The sequence below is a fragment of the Diorhabda sublineata genome, chromosome 1 (genome assembly GCF_026230105.1).
Source record: "Diorhabda sublineata isolate icDioSubl1.1 chromosome 1, icDioSubl1.1, whole genome shotgun sequence".
Classification (NCBI taxonomy): domain Eukaryota; kingdom Metazoa; phylum Arthropoda; class Insecta; order Coleoptera; family Chrysomelidae; genus Diorhabda; species Diorhabda sublineata.
The window spans coordinates 22,191,788-22,216,987 of record NC_079474.1 but is presented as its reverse complement, the minus strand read 5'-3'; the positions used below and the strand labels follow the sequence as shown (position 1 = coordinate 22,216,987).

The 25,200-nt window shown below is 31.7% G+C and overlaps 1 protein-coding gene across 2 annotated transcripts in view; it reads right to left on the bottom strand.

The window, feature by feature from the left end:
- Positions 1 to 324: 324 nt before the first annotated feature.
- LOC130445721 (corticotropin-releasing factor-binding protein) overlaps positions 325 to 25,200 on the bottom strand; it is an 84,110-nt gene continuing 59,234 nt past the window's right edge. For both annotated transcript variants that reach the window (XM_056781563.1, XM_056781555.1), the window contains 5 exons: positions 21,737 to 21,947; positions 17,076 to 17,260; positions 5,815 to 5,923; positions 693 to 849; positions 325 to 487 (listed from right to left, as the gene is read on the bottom strand). In XM_056781563.1, coding sequence (XP_056637541.1) covers positions 481 to 487; positions 693 to 849; positions 5,815 to 5,923; positions 17,076 to 17,260; positions 21,737 to 21,947 — 669 coding nt within the window. In that variant the 3' untranslated portion in view covers positions 325 to 480. The remainder of the gene's footprint in view (positions 488 to 692; positions 850 to 5,814; positions 5,924 to 17,075; positions 17,261 to 21,736; positions 21,948 to 25,200) is intronic.

Genomic DNA, 25,200 nt, shown 5'->3' with positions numbered 1-25,200 from the left:
TTTTTATGTAACTATTTTGTAATATAAATATCACATAAAATAATTTTGACCGCCTAAATCCTGAAAAACGATCTATGTGCGTTAGTGGATAATAAAAACTCTGCATACTAAAACCACACTAACATGCTGTCTCAAGCGTGTTTTGATAACCAAGTTATCGTCTTCAAATCCCGAATGGAAACCAAAATTTTTGGTCAGTTGATTATTGGAACACGCTTCGGATGGTGTAATTCTGAGTGTTGGTGTAGTAATATCAATCAGAGTTTAATGGAAAAAAAATAGAAATAATTATTATTTATCATATCAAGGTCATTGATAATTGACTGTGTTTTTAATAGTTTTTATTTGATTCTTTATACACATACAAGATGTCTACTTTTATTTATAATTCATAAATGGTATTTTCAACACAAATCTTTGTCGATGTTTTTTGCCAGACCAAAGAAGAAATTCTGGAAGAACTGGTTAAAATGAATACAGTCATTCTCTAAAACAAAAAAAATGTGAAATAAATAGAAATATTTCAAATGTTTTTCATGTCACTACATGAAATATGCAACATTACATATCTTACATACTATTTGAAAATACATAGAACTAGATGATGGCGGAATTGGTGTTAAATAAGTAACCGCCATAATCGAATTTATAATATGATATAGAATTATTTTTATTTACAATATGTTACTCACTCTGTGATATCCTCTGGAAGACAGACTACACTCAAATGTCTGTCAATATCATTCTCTCCTATCTGCCTCAAGTGAACAGTTACAGAATTATCAAACGATCCGGATGATACCATACGAACTGTGGTAGTTTCGCAGAAGACTGTTTCTGGATATTTTCCTATGAATGAGAAATATATTTTATCCATTTTATCCAGTTCATTATGAATTTATATTCAACCAACTACTATTTTATAATTACTTAAATAACTTGCTAAATATCCTAAACACTAATGAATATAGGGTGTTTGCGGAGATTGCAATTCTATTTATGTTTTGGTATGTAAACGACACAGGTATTTTATTAGGGAGAGAGCTTTGTGGCTATACATATTTTATAGTTTGTAATAGTATCAAAAAATAGTATTACATGTAGAATACGATCAGTTAGTTAGAAGCAGCAATAAATTTTTAAATTGACATATAATAAGTAATGAAATCTCAAAATTAACCCAAAAAAGAATTTTGGATTAAAAATGGATGCGTAATGTACATCAACATGTTATCTAACAGGAACTGTTAATCCCCGCGGTTCTAAAGTTAATCAGAGCTGTGATCCATATGGCGAAAAAATTGTGGTTTTTAAAAATAGGGAGGAGTAAGAACATCTTTCTAATTATACTAAAATATAGGGATTAAATGTATGTAACAAGCATATTCTGGAGAAATAAAGGTAGAATCTCAATGAAAGGTATAGTTATTATTCAGAACCATATTTACTGGGATAATAATGCTGAACATCCACATTTAAACAGAAACACGACTTTTCAAAGAGAATTTTCGGTCAACTTTTAGGCAGGTGTATTTCGTAATGATGAAAATAGACATATATTCCAAATGATGTCTTTCATCAGTTCCAGTGAAAAATACATTAAATGATTATGTAAGCTATTTCTGATACTCATTTTTTTTTTCTAATAATTAATGACGATAATTCCACCGCTATATTATTTTTTGTACTGAGAGTGATAATAATAAAAAGCTTCAAATAATGTTGAATAGTCTGGGCAGGAGAAATAATACAGAGAAAAAAGATTTGAATCAATATCACTCTACATGGGCACCAATTTATATATGAGAATGGAGATATCAAAAGGCAGACCACAGAAGAACTGATGCGAGTGATTTAATTGATTACAAATAACTTTTTCTGTATAACCTGAGAAAAAGCAGAAGAAGAGTTTCTGCAAATTTTAAATTTCTGACTTTTTTCATAGTATCTGAATGGATAGATCATATTTACTGATTTAGAAGTATTAAATCATTTGCATTGAATTAATAAACTTGTCATGAAGCACTAGATTTTTAATTTAGAAAATTCTTCATCAACTTCAAGGAAAAAAGACGAATATCTATTTCTTTTTTAAAATGAAAAATATCTGTAGATAGAATTTTCAATGAATTTATGAGAATAGAGGATAAAAAAGCTATAACAATTGCCTTTATATTTCATGGGAAGGAGTTTCACCTTTCTATTTAACTGAAGTCGTGATAAAATTTCAAATTTAAGCTCTTTTGGGACACTTTCAGTTTCTGTGTTCTTTGTCTAATATACCTTCTCCAAATTTGTTTTAGTTGTCACTTGCTATAGGCGATTAGTCGTTAATATTAGAAGAATGAATCATCTCTAACTCAGCGTCCTGTACCAAAGAGAAATAATTTTATTCTCTTTGGTCTTAATATCAAAGTGAGTTATAAAGAGGTTAGAATAAACACTTGTACTAATGAGATGAAAGCAGATTATTATTCTCGCAATACGTCGGGGAAACATTCACCGAGTGCTCAACAGAGCATAATATTTATTTTATTTTGAAAGATTATTGTCGTGGATAGGAAATTCATTAATGATTAGAATAAATGTAAATGTAGTTTAATATTTGTGTAAAAAGTACGATTTTGATCCAAACTTAACAAGATTAATACGAAGATAGTGTCACAAATGATATTCAGTTTTTTGTTTAATCGTATGAATTTTCATCATTTACGAACAGTTACAAAAATATTAAACAAATAGAAATGGAATATTAATTAAAATTGATAATTGAATCTTTTATGGATTTAAACATTTTTACTCCCAGTTTTCAATGAAACAGCATTTGAGGATAGAAAAAATTCACAATAAGCTACTCCAATAATACTCGAGAAACTGGCTTTATTTCTTTCATTACTGTTATTAGCTATAAATATGTTGTAAATAACAGAAGTAGTTTTATTCCATGATTATTGCAATCTGCATAATAAGTTCATAAACTTAGCCTTGAAAGCCCACCGTCATTATCGCCTCATCTTATCCAGTTTATATTTTTGACAATCATTATATCGATGATTTATCTCAGTGGTATTTGTTTCCATTCGTGATATGTAGCTTTTGAACATGGGCAATCGAAGAAAATCTTGTGTTGCATTTATTATGGCTTTCGGAAATATTCAACGAGTTCATATTGGTAGATGAAAGAGAAATTATCCTTTACCCTAAAGATCTTAGCTATAGGTGGAAATTTTGGAATTGCTGCAACTACTAGCGAAGCTATAATTGAAATTCAAATTTATCTAGGAAGGATAAAGCACAGAATGTCCAAGCTGCAGGTTTATCCGCTTCATCAGAGCTATTGCCTGAATCAGTTAAGTCTTCCAAGTCTTCAGACATCGTCCAAACTTTAATTTACACCGTCTTGGACGAAAGCTTGGCACCAAATGAGTATTAACAATGTTATTGAGGTATCCTCCTACACGCTCAAATTTTCACCTTACACGATTAATATTATTGTCAATTCCATACCGTATTGTCAATATTATTGAGCGTGTGAGGTACGCTTTTGGTCGTTATATCACATCTGCGGTGTTGTTTACCAATTTTTTACAAAGGAAACTTGATCTATATTAACTCTACACTGAGTTTTATTTTACTATTTATCACTAACTAGTATTTAGTAACAAATAGATCGCTTTCAATTACACATTGTTATTTTCAAACCTGTTACAACACTAACACTGTCTGTTGTGAGATAATAAGAAAAAACAACTAAGTAATATCATTTGTGCTCTACATTTGTATGTTGAATACAAGCCCAAGAAGCACTGAAATTCTTACAACTCTTAGTATCCACGCTTTATATTTTCCAGCTGCTCTATCTACAATAACGTTGACCTCCACAATCAAATGAAACTAGACCGATTTTTGTGGTTTATAGTCTGGTAGGGATCATATTCTTATTTTAAATATTCGGGGGCAGTCAAAGAATCTTGTTATTAACAGTCTGGTGGACGAATCTTTACTTGAAATATATTTTTGGACGCTTGAAATTACTAAATATTCCAGCAAAAACTTAATATATTTCGTCTTCCAAATATACGTAGTGAGTCATTGGCAGTTGAATAATATTTGCGGAAACTACTTTGTATGGAAATCTCAAGTTTCTAAAATCCACAAGAGCTTCCAGCTTACTGTTTTCCAGTAATGTACCCACAGAACAAGTTCAAGAAATAGGTCTGAAGTTTCGATGCTATGTTTTTATTCTCATGGTTTTGGAATTTATATTATTATGCATTTACTGAATTGTGTCCTGAAACAGTTATCGTTTCAGATGAATTTGAAGATTTTCATAACAATTCCTCTGAATTTGAAATATCAGGACAAAACTCACAATAATTTGCATAAACTTCAGACATGTCTTAAGGATTACACGAATTTACATTATTGTAAATTGGATTTTTTAGTCGTATATCTATTCAATTGTATTCCAAACCGAAGATTTGGATTGGAATTTGAATACTAACTGCTTCAAGATTCATATAAACTTTTTTAAATATATATGTTGTATATTTAATCTCATTTTATTTTGAGTTTATACAAAACTACATTATAAAGCTTTAACTTATTTTATGTTTCATTCCATTACTTTTTTATTTTTAATAGAGTTCTATTGATGGCTTCTTTAGCAGCTTTAAATGTTGAATTATTGAATCCTTTAGAGTGTTTGTTTATATCAGTTATAGGCTATAATTTAAAAAATTTATTTTTTTTGTTGGATACTAGAAATAGAAACGAATTCAGTAGAGAGAGGAAGATGTTCACTATTACATTTGATCATATTAAACTCTTTCAGCTTATGCGTATCTGTCTTGATGGGAATTAGAATAGAGAAGTATGGATTCTCTTGTTTCGTACTGTGGATATCAAATTGATTTGTTATGAATTGATTTAAAGTAAAAGTAATATAGTAAACATTTTGAATCGAATTTTGTCAAATGAATATATAGCGCAGACAGATATCAGATCTTATATATTAAAAAAATTGATGATTTCCATTCCGAGTCCGTTCAGGCGTTCTACCCAACCGATTTACTTAATTTTTTTTTTTTTTCAATAAAAGCTATTAATGCACAGATCAGCCATCAACCATCAGATCTTATCTAATTTTCACAATTCTCAAGTTATACTCAAATTCGATTTCCCCCTGTACATTAATTATGGGAGTATTTCACATACACACGTTCTATCTTCAATATCTCAGGTTCTATTCAAGAAGAGACTTCGTTTTGGTTTAAGAACACTCGCTGAAACACCTTCTTTCTTTTGAGATTTTGAGCACTTAAATCGGTTGAGTTGGAGAGGAGCTAGGCGCGGACATTCAATGTGGAGTTGTGGATTTTTGTAGGTTTTTGCCAATTTTTCTACATTCAAAGATCTATATCTCAGGTTCTAATATAGCTACAGAATTCGTTTTGATTTAAGAACACTCGCTGAAACACCTTCTTTTCTTTTTAGTTTTGAACACTCAAATTAGTTGAGTTGGCGAGGAGCTAGGCGCGGATAATCAATGTGGAGTTATGGATTTTTGTAAGTTTTTGGCAATTTTTCTACATCCAAAGATATAAATCTCAGGTTCTCAGGTACAGAGTTCGTTTTGGTTTAAAAACACTCGCTGAAACATCTTTCTTTTGAGTTTTTGAACACTTAAATCGGTTGAGTTGGAGAGGAGGTAGGCGCGGACATTCATGAAGCTTCATATTACTTACAGATAACTGTGCAACTATTTAACCACGTTGATTAGTTCTTCAATATTGAATAAAAATAAAAAATCACCTGGTTTTGAGTTTAGTCCACAAAATGAATCTGCTACTTGCATATACCTGTTGTCCAGACCGAAGGATCCACCTACTTCGACGTAATCATCAAGTCCTCGTTTTTGGCACTAAAATAATAAAGATAACTCATTTAAACATTATGTAAATAGATTATGTGAAAGTGGTTTTATTTATTCAAGATTTTCGCCAAAATTTTGAGGCATGCTACTGGAAAGTGTCACTGTAAAGAACTTGTATTCTAATACTATTATTTAATTCTGAGAATTTTACACACTGGGTTGATCTTAATTGTGATTTTTAATACAAGTAATTACACACTTCAGCGTGGCCGTATATTTAATTTTTTCATCTGGTTTAATTTTCACAATGTATACCTGTAATGTACATTATTTTTATAGGTATATAAAAATTTTCACATGCACATTTTAAAGGGTAATATCGTTAATAATTGTAGTTTTCGTGTGTACACTGTATCTTAGAGCTTTATTTTATTTGTGTATCTATTCAGTTAATTTTTCAATTATTGATGTGCTCAAGGACAACAAAATTCGTATGATCATGACATTAAAAACAACTTATTTATTAAGGAGAGACAAGCAAACTATATGATACATAGACGCAGTGTTTATTAGAAGGTAATAGTTTCAAGATTGTGAATTGTGAGAAAATTGTTAGATTTAAAAAGGTGATTCGATCTGATAAAATTGGAACATGAGTGCATCTTCTGATTGACATAATATCGAGGTAATGTAATCTCTTGATAACAAAACATTCAATGAAATAACCGATTAGAACAACAATATTGGAGATTGAATAATTACACAATATTATTTTTCGTTTTCGTTTTATCAAGTAAGGGTGTGGGGACAAATAAAATCCGTACGTTTTTAGACAGTAAAATAGGCATTTACCATATACTAAGAATGGTATTAATTGTTTCTCGTAATTTGGCAGTTCTCAAATGTCCCAAGTATCAATATTACGTCTCTGTTAGATGTTTAAGCGCGCGTTCTAGACGTTCATAAATGTCAAAGTTCAACTTGTTGAGAAACTGTGATAAAGCACACAATGATCGCGCTTGTACGTGCTCTTGACGTCGAAGTTAAGACTAACTTTCTATATCTTACGCGCTGATCGTCCCTGAATATCAAAAATCATAACCTCATTTTACTAGTGTAGTTTGTATTTGCAGATACCCTGAAAAATGAGTTCTCTGAGTAAAAGACTGTACGGGCCCATGAATGTTTATATAACAAACAGTCGGCTGTATACAAAAAACTAAAATTTGGTAGAAAATTCCATGACAAGAACTGGTGATTAAATTCTGGATAAAATCGAAAATCAGGTTTTCTTATTGAATGTTTTATTAATTGTAATATATTATTCAAAAGTTGTTCATAATAACCCAGATTCACTCATGTTCACTATGTTTGAAAAATTCGTCTGGATCTATTTCGTTTGTTTTAAAATTTGTTGTAATAAAATAACTGTAGATATTTCTATTCCAATTGAGAGATGTCACCCACAACGCTATGCCTTGTCAAATGTCGCTTTGTACATATTTCTCTACACATTTCATACAGTAAAATAAGTATATAATATATTTTAAATAATTCAAAATCATTCATCACAATTCAAATTATGTTCGCGTTCATTTTGTGCACCGCTTTGGTTTCAAATATTAATAATCTTGAAGAAAACAATTCCCAAGTTTTATTGACAAAATCAAAATCTGAAGAAATCATTTACGGTTAATAACTTAATAAAAATGGGAATATCGATGTCAATCGAGTGATGAGACAGGTTTTTCGATTGAAAGAAAAACAGAATCAGGCGGAAAAGCAGAAAAAATGTCATAAAAGAAGAGAGAAGCTTTGGGTAAATCGACTCACCGAAAACTAGAAGTCAATTTGTGAAAAATGAAATCGATTAGAAATATGTAACATTCTAAAGGAACAAAATGTAGGTTCAAAATTAAAAAAATCGGCACAGCCTTGAAATATTCTTGAGAGAAACAAATATAACAAAAATCAAAACTTCGCTAAAGGTTTGGAAGTCGTTATCGACGACGAGTCGTAATTTTGCTGCCAATAATCAGACTTATTATTGTCAGAAATGCGAGGAAGTCAATTAAGAAGTGTGTTTCAAAAGACACAAAAAGTTCAACTCGAAATTATTGGCGATATCTTCTCGTGGTCGTCCTTAAGCATATATTTGACCTTCTGGAAATTCTATAACCGCAAAAATATATAAAAATGAGTGTATTAGATCTAGGTTCACAAAAAAACCATCCCGCTAAAAATTTTGTCTTTTAGCCAAATATAGCAACTGATTATGCAAAGGACGTTGTGGAAGCTTTATCGAGAACGTTTTTGACAAAAATTTTTAACAAAACGTATATTCTAAAGTTGGTAAATAAGTACACGCGAGGAAAGAGAGCTTTCAACAAACTTCGGCAAAGGCCAGATTCATTATTCCATAATTTAATGCAACGTTTAAAAACAAAAATTAGGGAAGCGAGTTCACTGGATGCTGAGTCGATTATTTACAATGTGTGTAATGGTAGGGTAGTAACTATTGTTTCCTAGAATAAAATGCAAATAATCAAAATAAAGCAAAATACTTGTAGGGATTTTTGTCCCCACTTCCTTATTCATCAAATAATAAAAGAAATTGGACACAAAAATATTGATATCTCTCCGAAATGTAATAAATTAAATTTGATAAAGTTTCCAGAGATTTATGAAATTTGTCAATTGATGTCAGCTTGATATTACTGATGATGAACGTTATCTCAAATACATAACCTGATATTCAGCATCAAAGGAAACTAGACTAGTTTCTGATTTCAAATTTGACATCAACGACTAACCTCTAGATACTTGGAACACCATTATTTTATTTGTACGCGCAAAAGACATAAAAATCGACATATAAGGTGGCAATTTAGATTTTTATTTAAGATTACCTTAGCAATGAGATTTCGTAATATTTACATAGGTACATTTCGCGGAAGTAATCAGTAAATTTAATTCTATTGTTATTCCACATATTTTGATGAAGATAAACTTTTTTGAAATATACTGAAAATTTAATGTTTCCTGATAATAGCACTAACTCTAACACCTAACGCCGATAAGTTAAGATGAATATTAGAATAGAATTAGCTACTAAAAAAAAAAGTAAGTAAAATTCATTTGAGAGTAAATTTCAAGTCTCACAGATGACGGTAATCGCTAATCCTATATTTTAGGTAGGCGACCAATGAATATGGAGGTCATATTTGAAATTAGCGCCCTCGTAAACTGATAGAAATCAAATTTAGTTCCATTGCACGTGTTATTAACCAGGTTATGGATTTTTCTAGTAACTTGATAGACTGCATTTCTCAGAATGCACTTCGGTCGGCAACCTAATTCAAAAAGTAGATATATTTCTTTCAAATAATTCAATGTGAATCTGACTCATTGCTGGAATTTTGGAGGTTCCAACCACCTAAATCCGCACAACTTTTAGTACTCTCCCATGAAGGTTAACAAAATTGAAGTAGTTGACTAGTTCGAAAATAGTTTTCAATTCTATTTAACTAAAATATGCCTAAAAAAGATCCTATCTCTCGATCTCCGTATAGAATCGCTGGCCAAATTAGTAGATGCACTGTATTTCATTATGATCTTATATTTCATGCTGCAATATTTAAACTATAAAATTATTGCTTTTTATGCAAAAGATTTATCATAAACTACCTACATGAACCTAACAAGTGAAAAACCTGTATTGGAATTGTGTGAGGTGTTTCTGTGGTTTTATGGACTGTGGTTTTTGTTTGACATTGTTTTACTACTCAGAAGAAAATTGAGTCGAGGTAAACATACAGCCCGAAAAGAAAGAAAAAATTCGGTAAAAAACCAGTTTTCACCCCACTCTCAGAGAGATGTTTGAAGAAAATTTGTCTGGAAAATAGGATGCGAGCCTAAATTTTCTGAGCACACTGTTCGAAAAAAATTGGGAAAAGTAGATTTTAGAACTTGTCGTCCCACCAGATAGCCCAAATTGACAGCTGCAATAAAAGTAATGTGCCTGAAGTAGGCCAAACAAAAGCATGTAATATGATAAAACATTCATACATTATTATCATTTTCAGATAAATGAAGCAAAGAAACGTAGAAGTTGTTATATTTTTCAAATTTTTGACAGGTGTGCTTCAGTGAAGAGAACACATTCGATATTATGCATAAAAGTATCATTCTGACTGTGTCCTTCCAACGATTGAACAACTCACCAAGTGATAATTTAGTCAGTCATCAGCGGCAAGGGAATAATGAGACAAGATCAGTACATCTACGAAATTGGAAGCCATTCACTTTCATGCAAGATCTATGCATAGATCCATGATTAATCGCCTGTCACGATCTTAAAGGCGTCTTTTAAAGCAACGCGATTCAATTTTTTTGCACGACACGACCTTTTTTGAGCAATTGTCAAGATATCCAAAGCGAACAAATCTTTTTTACAGCCAAATGTTCATATAATATTGAATGTATGCGAGTGTAACTAACGATCAAGAATGCCTCAATCTCAAGGTATGTCACTTGACGATCTTGTAGTATCAGTTTACGCACAGCATCGGAATTTTTTGGAACAACAGCCGATTTCGGAAGACATTCACGAAATTGATCATGTAGCGAAGTGCGACCACGCTTGAATTCAGAAAACCAGCGAAACACGGTTGTTCAAGTGCTTCATTGCAAAAAGTCGTAGCGATCGGCACACTGCTGTTGGTTAAATACACGTCAAGTCATCCCATTTTTTGAACAATATGAATGTTTCAATATCTGTAAATAACTCAAATAGCAAGCGTATGACAACATGACAAACTTCGTATTACTCGGTAATGATATTTTACATGGAATCATGTAGTGAGTAATGGCCAGGTACTGTAGGTATTAATAAAAGTCGTAAATTATCCTATCAGAATAATTTCATATTTTGCACCGTACCTCAATGTTTATTCGCATTTAATCTGCCAAATGCAGTTTAAATGCAACTGTATAGTTTTTCTTTGGTTTATAATATAAATACCATTCTCCATTTTCCTTCGTATACATTCTACTGACGCTCAAATTGTATTTGGTCATTTTTTGAGAAATTGATAGAATATCTCAAAATTGGTTGTATTTGGTTATTAATAATATCAATAACAAGCAAATATTACGATTAAATTTATTGGTGTTGCGTTCATATTTATTCTTTGGATACTTTGGTATTGTACGAAATAATAAAGATAAAGATGCATAATCTGATTAATTTTCATTGCCATTGAAAATATCCTCAGAAACCTGTCGATAACAGTTTTATCTATCATTTTCCAGACACTTCAATTATTTCAATTTTTTGTACTAATGCACATGATGATTAATTGATTCTATTTTAGACGGCTCGTGGAGGATTTGACTAAGATTGATTACATTATGTTCCAATTTAATTCACGCAAAAACGAATAATTTTTTTCTATCGTATGTAACTCACCAAACGTAAGAGCCAATATCAACTTTGAGCATATCGAAATAATAATTGATTGTCCCTACACGTATAAAAACATTATAGATTTTGGACTCAATTTGAATATTAATTGAAGCAAATACAGCTTAGGATATAGAATAATTCACCAGATATTTCCAAAAATGTCAAAGTAAAGAGAATTTATATAAAGTAGATAGAAATTTTGCTGTCCTTTGAAGTAAACTAGTGTAAATTAGCTTTTTAATTAGTTTATTTCGAGAGGCTTAACGCCCAAATTGGCGGCTATTTCTTATGAGTTGTCAGGTATTCCTTTTTGTATATATGAACGTGCAATAAAAAAAGATGCACCAGATTGTTCCAACTTTCTGGTCTCTGCCCATGAATGTCAGATAGTTTCTAACAAGTTTATTTTTGGCGTGCCTTTAATTTAAGGGATATAACAAGCTTCCATAAATATTCAAAGTATAACTACAACAAATTTTGTTCAGTGGATATCATTATCTACTACATTCTCTCAATTATAGCGGTTTGTACTATAGACTTTTCTCTACATCAACCAATTTCAATTACGTTATCATTAGAAATCGTAGATGAAAAATATATCATGCAGAAGCTTACTTACAATCAGAAGAGTCTTTTATGGTTTTATGGAAATAGGCTTATCATGTGTTCCAACAATATTTATGGAATTGGGTGAAAAGCAAATTGCATGAAATGACATTCAAAAACTTCGACGTCGTTTGTTGTATTTACGTGATAATCAAATTTTATCAAAAGATATCTGGGCAAACTCGGATTATTCAACATTTGCTCGATTCCAATAAGAAAAGAGTAGCGAATTTTGGATTGTGAAGTCTCGTTTAGAGACGTTTTCCATCTATATGAAATATCTCTCAATCGATTGATTTGTAATGCCCCATTTTTCATTGTAATTATAAAAAAGAATCTGTATACAGGAGAACCGGAAGGTTAGGGTGAATCGTACATTCTGTATCTCGCGCATTAAGTCGTATTCCAAACGCTATGATGAACCATCACATATGAAACTTTAATCACTAATTACTTGTCAAAAACTAATGAATAAATCAAAATTATATCTCTTTTAAAATTCAAATCAGAACTTGAAGGCACTTGTTTACCGAATAGATGTTAGAGATAAGGAATAGTATTGATCTAAAGTACCAGAAAATGTAGTCTAAAGATGTTTTCTTGAATTCTTTTATGCCACTGATATGTTATCTTGCAAAAGACTCCTTTGAGGAATGTATTTTGACCATTATCTGAATACGATAATGCATCGAAACAGCTGTAATGTGTAAGGTAGTTTGTTCCTTTAAAAAAGGACATATTATATAACTGATATAAAATCGATTTAATCCATATCATGATAACAAATCAAAAATATTTATTTCTCCATATTCAATTTTGTTTTTTGTGGGTTATATAGTTCATCAAAAACCAGCCAAAATTACACGTCGTGGATGGATCTCATTACCCATGGTACCGAATTTCCATTGTTCCGATATCTTGGTGAAGCCTTTCATTTTGCTCTTCGTTGGCAGTTCTCAGAAAAAAAATCATGAAGGGAAACAGAGAAAAAGAATTTTGGACAACATTCGAAAGCCAAACGTATTATAGGAAAGAAATTTCATTAACTAGTTGCTCGTAATTTGCATCCATTTTTGAGGCACATACGCTAATTTACTTTACATAGTTTTTATTTAATCCACGGCTATCCCCCAAGCAAAGGAAAACAGCAATATTTTGTAAACCATCCTTGAAGTACTAAAATTACGATAGCTTTTAAATCACTACATACACACCACTTGTAGCACTTGCGGCATATTTTTGTAAGTTTTTTTTATTGTGACTCATTGGACAACTGCTATAGATGGTTTCAAATTTCCATTATGTAATATCATATCTCCTAAACTATATTTTATGAAGTCTATAAACTAACACCAATTGAAATTTTTGTTTCGTCCGCAAGTGCATTCCATTTTTTAGGACGGAAAACAAGAAGTTCTGACTGTTGCTTTGACATTCTCGTATCATGTACTAAATCATTTAACTCTATTTGTACAATCGAATGTAGCTCGCCACAATTGCTATCTGGCGTAAATTTTTGCTCGACACACTATTCCTCAGAACTTTCTGAGATACCGTTATCCTCTTCATTATTTCCGAAAACAATATCTTGCCAATCCAAAGGCACTAATAAGTCTGCATTTTGAAAAACTGGTTTTTCGGCAGACTGTTAATTGCGATATTCGATCTTATGCTTCTATTTTTTAGAATATCCATCAGTCTTCGTCATTCAAAAATTAAAATTATCGAAATGGTTTATGCGTTCTCGTTATACCATATGCATGATGAGCCCACTGTTGGTTTTGATATACAATTACAGCATCAGACTAAATGAAATTCCTCACAAATATAAAAAAACAACAAACAATTTTTGTCGTTAAGAGAGTTTCTTAACTGCATAGAACCATCCACTCTCTCTCTCTCAAATATGAAATAATAAATAGAATAAATATCCCATCATATGAAATTTTTCTGCATATAAATATGGGCCAATTTGAATTCACTATCTACGACCAAAAAAATATTTAAAGAACATATTTAAAATAAGTACGTTTATCGCTTTACGAGAATCTTTTCTATGATTTGGAAGGTATTGGCATTATGAAAATGATATTTTACATTTTGTTACAGGAATCGTGTGGATTTTATATGGAAGCAAATTAGCTAATTAGGGTTTTTAATGAATTTTTCATATTCCCTTCATTAGATTATACCCTGGTCATAAACAATTTATTGCCTCGGCGCTCACAAAATCCGGGATATATTTTATGGAATACCATCCAATAAGGGTTAAATGAAGTTCTGAGAATCGTTCAAGATTCTGTTATAACTCCAGAATTTGTTAATCGTATTATTATTTATCCCCATTCTTTCAGTTTATAGCATTGGATTTAATTTTTATTACAGCATAACAGATTGCTAAATTTACTAGTCTCAGAGTACAGAATTGAAAATGTTCATAAATCAAACGGAAACAATCATATAAAAGCTTTCATTTAACGAAGGGGATCGTATAAATTCCATTTGAAAGAATTGAACAATTTAATTTAAAAAATATATGATCAGTAGTGAATCACAACTAATGAGTTTTGAAAACAGTAATAATTGCCTGCGGATAAGTTAAACCTTCTTAAACTGGACGGCGAAAATACCGCAGCTAAGTGAACGCGATGAGTTGACTCTGATAAGTCAGTTATCAATACAACCGGGATCACTACTGATCCACGTTGCCTTTTAGGTGGATTACGAAAACGACAACACGATGCACAAAAGTGACTATGAGCTGATTACTTCAGGCAACTTGGACCAACAATATCCCCCATACCTAGTATTATCATAATATAAAAATATGTAATAATTCTGAACGTTTTATCGTTTCTTACGTAAACATTAATAAATTTAATAACAAATTAGTCAATAGGAGAAATAAAATCTTGCCAATTTTGATTTTGAAAAATGTCCGAGCATACAATCTAAACGAGTTAACTCCGTACGCTTCAACCATCTTACGTTTCCAGATTAATTATATTATATCTTATATGAATTCGTTTATCTAAAAAGAGATAATATTACTTCATTAAGTAATTTTCCCCCTTTTTTCGAAATTACTCCCAATATACACAGTCAAATTTCCGGAATATTTGTTGTTTTCGTGATCAATGATTTTATGATCAATGTTTTATTACAATTAAGATTTTGTCTTTGCCTTTTGCCGGTAAATTGGAATCTCTAAAACCATTGGTAATCTGACGACAAGTTGGTTAGTTCTGGAAAGTTTTTTTGCCCCTTTAGATTGCAGTTCTCACCCTCTCTCTGTAACCAATGGCTAATAACTGTTTTTGTTCATTATTGATACTAGTTTATGTCAGTATTTGTGTAACAAACAAAATGAAATTAACTAATTGGTATGAAAAATCCATTAATTGTTTTCTTTGCCATGGCTTACTTTTCCATTATAATATATTTCCAGGTAACGGAGTAATTGATCTTCGTTTATAAACAGAGACAAAAAAAGTTGAAAATTGGATGTATATTTTTTATATTTTTCATTCTTCTATCTATATGTGAACATCCGTCCACTGTTGTGTACTGCTTCTATAGCTAAAACGTTTTTATTCTAGTACCTTCAAATACACTCAAAACAGTCTATGAAATTTACCAGATTATCATGTATGCAAATACCAATCTATGGCGCGTGGAGAATAACTTAACTAAGTCAACAACCTATAATACTTTGTAAAAAATTAAATATATCTACCAAAATTAGCGTAGATTCTATTATTAGAACAGATCACTTTGCGTGTGAGCCATGTAAAAAGAGGAAACATAGGAAAAATTTTGGAAGAACCAGTCATTACTGTCTCGTTCAATTCAACTGTCAGCTTTATCCGAGTATTTTTTTTTTCAACAAAGTTAGTTTTGCAGTTATTGCACCACTAGATTATGATTTTTGTAAAAGTAGCGAAAATATACTTCAATTCGTTAATAAAAACTATATCTTCTTAAACAACTATTAGATTATCATTGTTACCTTATCGTTTCATATTTTTAGTTAGAAAATCGAGTTAGTGGGAAATCGAGGGCTAATTTATAATTTTCAAGCTCCTAACTCGATGTGAGATGAAGTTTGCTTAGTATTTCTTAACAAAATGGCCATTCTTTCTATCCTATGAAATTGCACTCCACGTTTATTTTCTTTATAAACTGAAGGAGCGTTGAAATTAGTTTTCTTAATCCAACTCTAATTTTTATTCGTCTCTACTGTTGACTGGAGAGATTACATAAATATTTGCTTCAATTTATCCTCCTCTATTATTGAATTTAAATTATATTGTTTTCATAGCTAGACACACTCACCTTTTGGGTAAGTTCGAGGTACTCAAACTTTAAGTAAAATGTACACAACAATTGGATTAGCTTGGCGGCCAAATAAATTTCGATTTTCCGTAATAAACAACTATGTTAGCTAAGTTGTAATTTCTGTAGCCGATGATATTCATTCTCGACATACTGTTTACACTACCAATACACCAACACTGACACTGTCTGACGCGCCTTTCGATAATCAAGTTATCGTCTTCAAAGACTGCAGAAATAGTTCACCTTCATTCTCTGAGGACGATTACTCGTCTTCTGTTGAATTAATTACAAAAGTCTCTCACCTAGGATTTGCCTTCACGTCAAGATAATGGAATATTTGACAGAAATTACCAACAAATACACGTGAATTTCCAATTTTATTCTTCAATTCAAAATTTGTTTGAATATTTCCAATCAATTACATCCTTCTGCCACATTCATTTCCTAAAGATTTCAATTTTTGTATTACAAAATTGTTTGTGGGAATTGTGTAGGCAAACTTCATAAGAAATATGGAATTGTAAATTAAAAATGCACATCGTTGTGGATTCGAAAGCTGATAACGAAATCCGAAGTAAGTTCTTTCAAAAACTGATAGATACAACTGACCAGCCATTAACCCTCTCAAATCAATATTAATGAGCGATAGAACCACATAAGGCAAAATCGAAAAAATTTTCATCTGTCGGTAAAATTCAATTTTCTCTTCTGTAATAAACTAAATAGTATCAACATGAGCATAGAAAATCTTAACTTAAGAGATACATATTATAATATATGATAGCAAACCTTATGAATTGTGCCCGTTTCTAGTTGAATTCCTCTTTGTATGCTTGGAGTTACACCAACGTCGAGAGCCACGGTATTGACTGCAGCTGGAAATAGTGTACTTAGACTGCAATTCACTCTCTTGCCGTAATTTCTAAGGGTGTAGATGGGCTCAAGTTCATCCGATTGGAAAAACACGTTGCATGCTGCAAATTAAGTATTAGTTGATACATTGCATAATTTGTGTATTTAGTTGATTCGTTATTCCAATGAATCGCTATATTTAATCAGCTATGAAAAGTATTTAGTGATGGAATGACATCTAAGTCTTAATGGATGTAATAACAACAATATTTGTGATATATTGATATTATCAGTAAGAGCGTAAATTCTACAACAGAAAATTTTCTAGATAACATTATGGTGCAAAGAATTCAAATTCTAAGACTTCTAAGACTAGCACAATACTGGAGTATTGTGAAGAGCAATTTGCTTTCTGCGCCTATCCTGCAGCAAATACGAGGAGAGGTCCTTTTATATATTCAAAGAATAGATGATCATCTCGCAGCGCAAGATGCAAACGGTGCACACGGTGATACCCACACTAGCGAACATGAAGATAAAATTACCAGCAATCAGACTATACCCGAGTTAGACAATACCTAACCAAATATTGTCAGTAAAGTGTCACTCTAAATACAGAAGGCATTAGCGGAATTTGAGGGCACAAACCGTATACGTCGTCAAAAATTACCTACATTCACTTATTTATTGCATAGTAGTACTTCGTTTACATAATCAGGAAATATACGTGACAAATATCCTTACCAATAACACCAACAATAAATTCTGGTGGCAACGCCGAATCGAACGATCTATCGATACTATTATGAGCGAAAAAGGACGCCTAACGAAGTACAATAATTGTGCACAACCTTCTAAAAGCTTGAGAAACCACAACAGAAAAATATTAAAGAAAATAGGTACTTACAACATCCAGAACATCAACATTTGCGTGAATATATTTTATCTGCTTCAGCATGGGCAGAATGCAGAATACAAAAATTTATCGGGACACATTAAGTGCACAAGAAAAAGCTATAGAATAACAATTTTCATAGCAACCAAATAGTATTTTAGGTTAATAATGTCGGAACATTTTTTAAATAATCTTTCTATAGTGTTCTAGAACAAATCTTGGAAACGCATTTAGAGATTTGACTGATGTCTAGCATGTTGATTCAATATTATTTCCTGCAATTTTTATCCCGATCGTAGTAAAAGTAACCAAGGAGGGATTTAGATATTTTCTGTTTCTCAGGCTAAAGTGAATGTTCCTAATGTGTTTTAACTGACTTATTTTCTGTGCTGGAAGCGAAGCCAATCCTAATTGAAGTGCTGACTTGAAACTGCAGCTTTTTTAAAATTTGATCTCATTATATTGATCATGTATCTCACTGTGGATTGGATTCAACAGAATTTCTATTATCATGAATATACCGTTATTTTAATTAATTAAGTTCGAGTTCAAAAAAAGTTCAAACATTTTTTGTTTTTCAAATTTAAATTGCCAATTTAGGTAATATTGAAATTCACAAATTAATTTTCGGATTGGTTGAAAATATTTTGTCAGGGAAACAGCCGCACGATCCCGACGGCTTCGGACACAGCTTAATATGATAGAAAGTATAAAAGAAATAGTGGGTAGTACCATACTTTGCGTAACCATAGATCTCTGTTTTACTTGTTACTAGAAGAAAAAGTAGCTATTACAATACCATGTTTCAATAACAAAGAGAGTAGTGGAATATTGCGATATATAAGTCAATCCGGGCGGGTAGTTACGAAATTGGTAATATGTACCTAGTGTTTTTATTAGAATAATAATTGTGGCTTCATAAAGTTTTGAGTGTTGATCAATTAACTTGTACCTTACATGAGACACGTTGTAATATCAGAAAAAATTAACCCCTCAAAGGTATTTTGTTGACTTGTTTTATTTTCACATGCTCCTGATTTAAAAAATAAATTAGACTAAATGGGAATTTATTTTTTCATATTCCATTTCAAAATTATGTCAGAAGCAAATTTCGAGAAAAAAATTTCCTAATTTCATGGATAAAGATAAAAGTAATATGTAAGCAATCTTGAACCACATGTAATTAGGAAAGTTTCATGATTAAAAATTAGGTTGTCTTTTCAGTATCACTCAAGTCAAATATCAGTTTTATTCTGGAAATTATGATATTTCCTTCAGGAGAACACTTGTTTTGAGCTGAAGAAAGTTCTTGTAGCTTGACTGCAAGATAATTATTATTGGATCATAATTATTTTTTGCCTAAGAAATGTCACTTCATGCAATATGCAATTCATTTCATGGAAAAATAATGAGAAAAGATATGAGAGGAAACGCTGAAGCAGAGAGAAAATCGTTGGATAGAATTTGGTAGGATAAGGAAAAAAAATTATAGTAGTAGGGTTTGTTGGAGTGGGCCCTGATATAGGATATCGACCTCTGTGGGGCTGGAGTTGTGGTGGATTCGTGGGGTTGTGCTTCCTAACTTTTCTATACTTTTCGCTGCAAGAAAACGAAAAGAGGGCTTGCAAGTAAAAAGGGCTATTCTAGGTTTTTTTTAGCTTTTTTAATAAAATTACAACCTCTGAAATCTTACATGGAATGTTTTAATTGGTTTTCACACATTATCAATGAAGTGAGATTGTTTTTACTCATGGTGAATACTGCAGATGAGCAAAAATTGTTCCATGAATAGTGAAACTATTTCCGTTGCTAATAAAATAATAAATACTCGTGATCTTCTGCCTTAGCAATGTGTACGCAAAGAAAGTGAACAGTTGGGCTGGTATTGTTTGGATTTTGTTAGCAGTAGTCGAAAGTGTTGAAAAAAAAACAAAAAATATCTAAATCCCTCCTTGGTTACTTTTACTACGATCGGGATAAAAATTGCAGGAAATAATATTGAATCAACATGCTAGACATCTGTTAGTGATGCAAGTAGTATCTTATATAAAGTGGGTAGATATGTGATAGGTTTGTACTGATTGAGGTAGAGGTCTTCAGTCTGAGAGTTCATTGGAAGCAAATGAGCGGACCCCAGTGGAACATTGATATATCATTTGGGATCTGTAGGAGGTGAGAAAATTGCTTTGCTAATTCCCTGAGTACGTTCGGGGACTCCTTATTTCAGAGGTTTCGGATATTATCAACTTTCCCGTGCAACGGGTGCTTTCCCGTTGTTAGTATTTTGGATTTCGTCCGTGAAAATCAGCAAACTGCTGATTGGAACAATATTCAATCGCATCTCTTCGGCTGCTATCCAGTCGGCATTTTTCTTGTGGATTTTGGGAGTTGACCACAATGGGGACCAGACTTTTCCAACATCCAAAATTGTTATTCTATAGCTTTTTCTTGTGCACTTAATGTGTCCCGATAAATTTTTGTATTCTGCATTCTGCCCATGCTGAAGCAGATAAAATATATTCACGCAAATGTTGATGTTCTGGATGTTGTAAGTACCTATTTTCTTTAATATTTTTCTGTTGTGGTTTCTCAAGCTTTTAGAAGGTTGTGCACAATTATTGTACTTCGTTAGGCGTCCTTTTTCGCTCATAATAGTATCGATAGATCGTTCGATTCGGCGTTGCCACCAGAATTTATTGTTGGTGTTATTGGTAAGGATATTTGTCACGTATATTTCCTGATTATGTAAACGAAGTACTACTATGCAATAAATAAGTGAATGTAGGTAATTTTTGACGACGTATACGGTTTGTGCCCTCAAATTCCGCTAATGCCTTCTGTATTTAGAGTGACACTTTACTGACGATATTTGGTTAGGAATTGTCTAACTCGGGTATAGTCTGATTGCTGGTAATTTTATCTTCATGTTCGCTAGTGTGGGTATCACCGTGTGCACCGTTTGCATCTTGCGCTGCGAGATGATCATCTATTCTTTGAATATATAAAAGGACCTCTCCTCGTATTTGCTGCAGGATAGGCGCAGAAAGCAAATTGCTCTTCACAATACTCCTTCTCTGATCAGCTATTCGTTGTTCCGTTAAGTGCTGCAATTCTGGGTACCTCTTAGCAAAATCACGATATAAGGGGTATCGGTAGGTGGTCATATCGGTCTTCATGTTGATTACTATGAAATAGGAGCACATAATAAATGGATTGAATTCACAGGTCGGTTTCATGCGCTTACTAGGCAATCCGGCTTTTGTGGTGGTAGATACATAGTCATTTTCGAGCACCTTCTGCGGCTGGTACCTGTAATAAGGTGTATATGTATTGAGAAGACCGATCTTGTTGTCCAGTGTCTGATGGATGATGTTACATACTTGGTTATGCCGGTGTAGATAGTCAGTATTAGCTAACACACTACAAGTCACCGCAATATTTTATTATCCCTTCATGAATTAAAATTAGTATCTGTAACTTTTCTAGCGTTAGTGGTAATATATTTCAATACTTCAAACAGATAAAATGTTTGTGCTTTCCACTGAGCTTTCATGAAATTATGATTTTTTCTTTATTGACCCATTTATTATTTATGGAATGATAAATAATTCCAATTTCCATATCAAACATTAATTCGTTATGATATATTTGAAATACGTTTGAATATATATTCAGGGCTGAATTGTGAAATATTTTTACTTACGAGTGGGATTTTTCACGAATCTAACTGTGAAGCTAAAACTGGTCCCCCGGGTAGGCATCCTGTACTGTATAAGCGCAACATTTTGAGAGCTAGTGAATACTTTCTTAATTTTTCTTTCACCACAAAATTCATTGAATCTTGCCCTAAGAGGTTTTTGATGGTCTCGAGTGCTCGGAAAAAATTCTCCTCTCAGTTCCCAACCATCAACTACCTGAAAATATTCATACCGTAACAAAATCTGTTAGACAATATAGACAATAAGTATAAAAAATTTGTTTAGGTTTGGTTGTTCTATATAAAGATATTAGCGTTTTCCGCCATGGCTTCGCCCGCGAAATTTTTCCGGTCAATATAATATTATTAGATTATTTATAAAGTGTTTCATGCAAATTCGTTAAACAGTTTATACTTCACACGAAACGTTAATATAAAGAACAGGTATCTTAGGAGGCATAAGTGTATAGGAACGACGTGGAAAATGCATTTAAATATATTAGATGTCAACCAGGAATCCGAATAAACAATGGATCCAATCCGATTAAACCGCCTATTGACAGTGATGCCATCTATCGAAAATTGATTTACCCATAATTCATCTTCCAAACATAAATGCACCATTCAAAAATCGTTGTGATTTGCACAATAGCTTTGCTAAAGATCATCACATGATCAAATGTATACTTGACGATTTTGTGAAGGACATATAAATAAACTTACTGACTAACTTCTATTGAAGGTTATTAATTATACTAGTTCACAAAATTGAACTTTTTTCTTATACCCTGAAATAAATGAATATAAATATCTTGATATACCTTCCTCAAACCGAAAAGTGTCACAATTTATTTCTGCAGTTAAATTTTTTTTTAAATACCTAACGTTGTGACGACAGTTTATTGTTTATTTGTTCGCTTCAAACGAACAAATTGTATTGTTTCGAATTAATTTAAAATGTCGAGCAGAAAATGTAAACAAAATTCTGACAGTTTTTGTTATGTTTGTGATCAGTTTATATTTTCAAAAAAGAGAAGACACTTCTTAGATTTTATAAAAAGTGCATATCTACATTATTTTGGATTTTCTGTTGCAAATCAAGATAAAAAGTGGGTGCCTCATGTGTTTGCGTAAGCTATAGATTTATCTTACCTACTAATCATGAAGGTGATTGTTACTTTTGTGTTACGAATATTAGAATATTATAAATAGGATCAAAGTTCATTAAACTTCCGTATGTTACTAAGCCCATATTACAATCGAAAGATTTACCACATCCATTGTGTTCCGGTAATGTTAGTGCAAATATACTAGATGAAAATGGAAGTGATGTTGCATTAAAATCGATATCTAGTGATTCTGACAAGTTCTCTCAGCAAAAAAATATTCCACATTTAATCAACTCAGAAGAATTGAATGATCTTATAAGAGATTCACAATTTTCAAGATCTAAAGCACAGCTTTTTCGTTCACGCTTTACAGAAACAGAAGCAAAGTTTACTCAGAAGTTTTCAAAAGAGAAGGAAAGTATCATTATTTTCTGAAGCATGACTTTCTGAAGCAATGATTCAAAACTATCATAGAGAGGCGCTTATTTATGGTTTCTTCGAAATATAGTTTGAAAGCTGCTAATAAAATGCTAATAAAAAACCGTCTATACCAATAGGACACGCAGTGAATTTTGGAGATAGATATACAATGATGGGTATATTAATTAATTTAATAAAGTATAAAGGACACCAATGTAAAGTGTGAGGTGTTCTCAAGGTCATGGTTAAGTTATTGGGTTTGCAGGGTAGTTACACAAATATTGTTGTTTCCTTTGTTTGTCGGATAGTAGGGCGAAACATCATTATGTGAGAAAAGAATGACCTATTTGGAATGAGTATATTCCGAACGAAATGAACATTTAAGACGAGCTGTTAGTAGATCTCAATATCATCATCAGTCTACCCCCTCTACACATAAAATTGGGGTTCATGAAAAATTTGGTGAAGGTGTTTGACAAAAACAGTGATGCTTTCCGGTATTTACAAAAAATCTTTCCATATACTACAGAGGGAAAACCAAAAGAGGGTATATTGTTTGTTCCACAAATCTGTAAAAGTATGAAAAATTCTCAGTTTGAAAGCTTTTTATCTATTAATGAAAAATCTGGAAATAACAAAAAAAATGTGACCCATTAATTGAAAAAGTTTCGTAAGATGGGAGTAAACACAGAGTAAACAAGATTTTTACGCAGTCGCATCTGAATTTTCTTTCTGTTATGAAGAAAATTAATCCAAATAGCTATAAAAAAAAGGAAAATTAGTGATTTTTATGTTTTTCAGTCAGGTAAATAAATATTTCTTAAATCAGACGTGAAATGATCTTTTTATGCAAATGAATTTACATTGAAAATTTGGGTGCACATCATTCATAAACATAAATGCACCAATCAGAAACCTCCGTTGGTTCATGCTCAACAACTTTGCTATCATCATCAAATGCATAGTTTACGATTTAATAAAGGAGACACAGACACATTATATATATATATATATATATATATATATATATATATATATATATATATATATATATATATATATATATATATATATATATATATCATTCATAATTTTGATTTCAGTTCTCTTCTGTTTTGAAATTTATGTTTTGAATTGAAGTTTTTTATGAAAGAATTGAAATTCGGAAAAAGAATGGAATATTTATATCAAGTTTGCTTAGGAGTGTTTCCTACAGATCTTCCATTACTAATTGTGCTACAACCCTTGAAATGGAAGCTCCCATAGCATAAACATCAATTTGTTTGTATATTTCATTTTCATATTTAAAATATGTTGTTGTGAGTGTGAGTTCTATAGCTTTTATAAATTCGTTTTGAGGTATTTCTGTATATTCCTTAATTTTGTTCCATTTTTTTATTAATATATTATTCACAATGATAAAAGGAAGTTGTCTCATCGTTGAATAATTTCATAATTTGATTCTTCTGATTTCATAATAACAGTTTTATTAGATTTTAATGCTTTCAAAATTTCTAAATCTCTGTTTTATTGATAAATCCTATATGTACAAGAACTTTCCCAACAATTATCAAATTATTTTAATAATAGTTTATTACATTATAATGATTGGAAGTGCATATTTTTTTACGAGCAATATTTGCGAGTATACTGGACATCTGCTACACTTCTTATTGATGGTAGCGGTGACCTCACCTCATCTTAGAAGACATGGAGGTTGGAAATCGAGTACGGTAGCAGAAGGATATATTGAAGAATCACGTATCAACAAAGAGAATACTGCCAGAAAAATATTGCAACCTGACAAAGAAGATACAAGTACCTGTTCAGATATTTCCTCGAATGTTTCATCAACAGTTACGGAGAATATTTTGAGTTGTTCTAACATCAATGAAAATCTTTTGAATTGTTCGAAAATTGTTAGGGATAATTTCAGTGGTG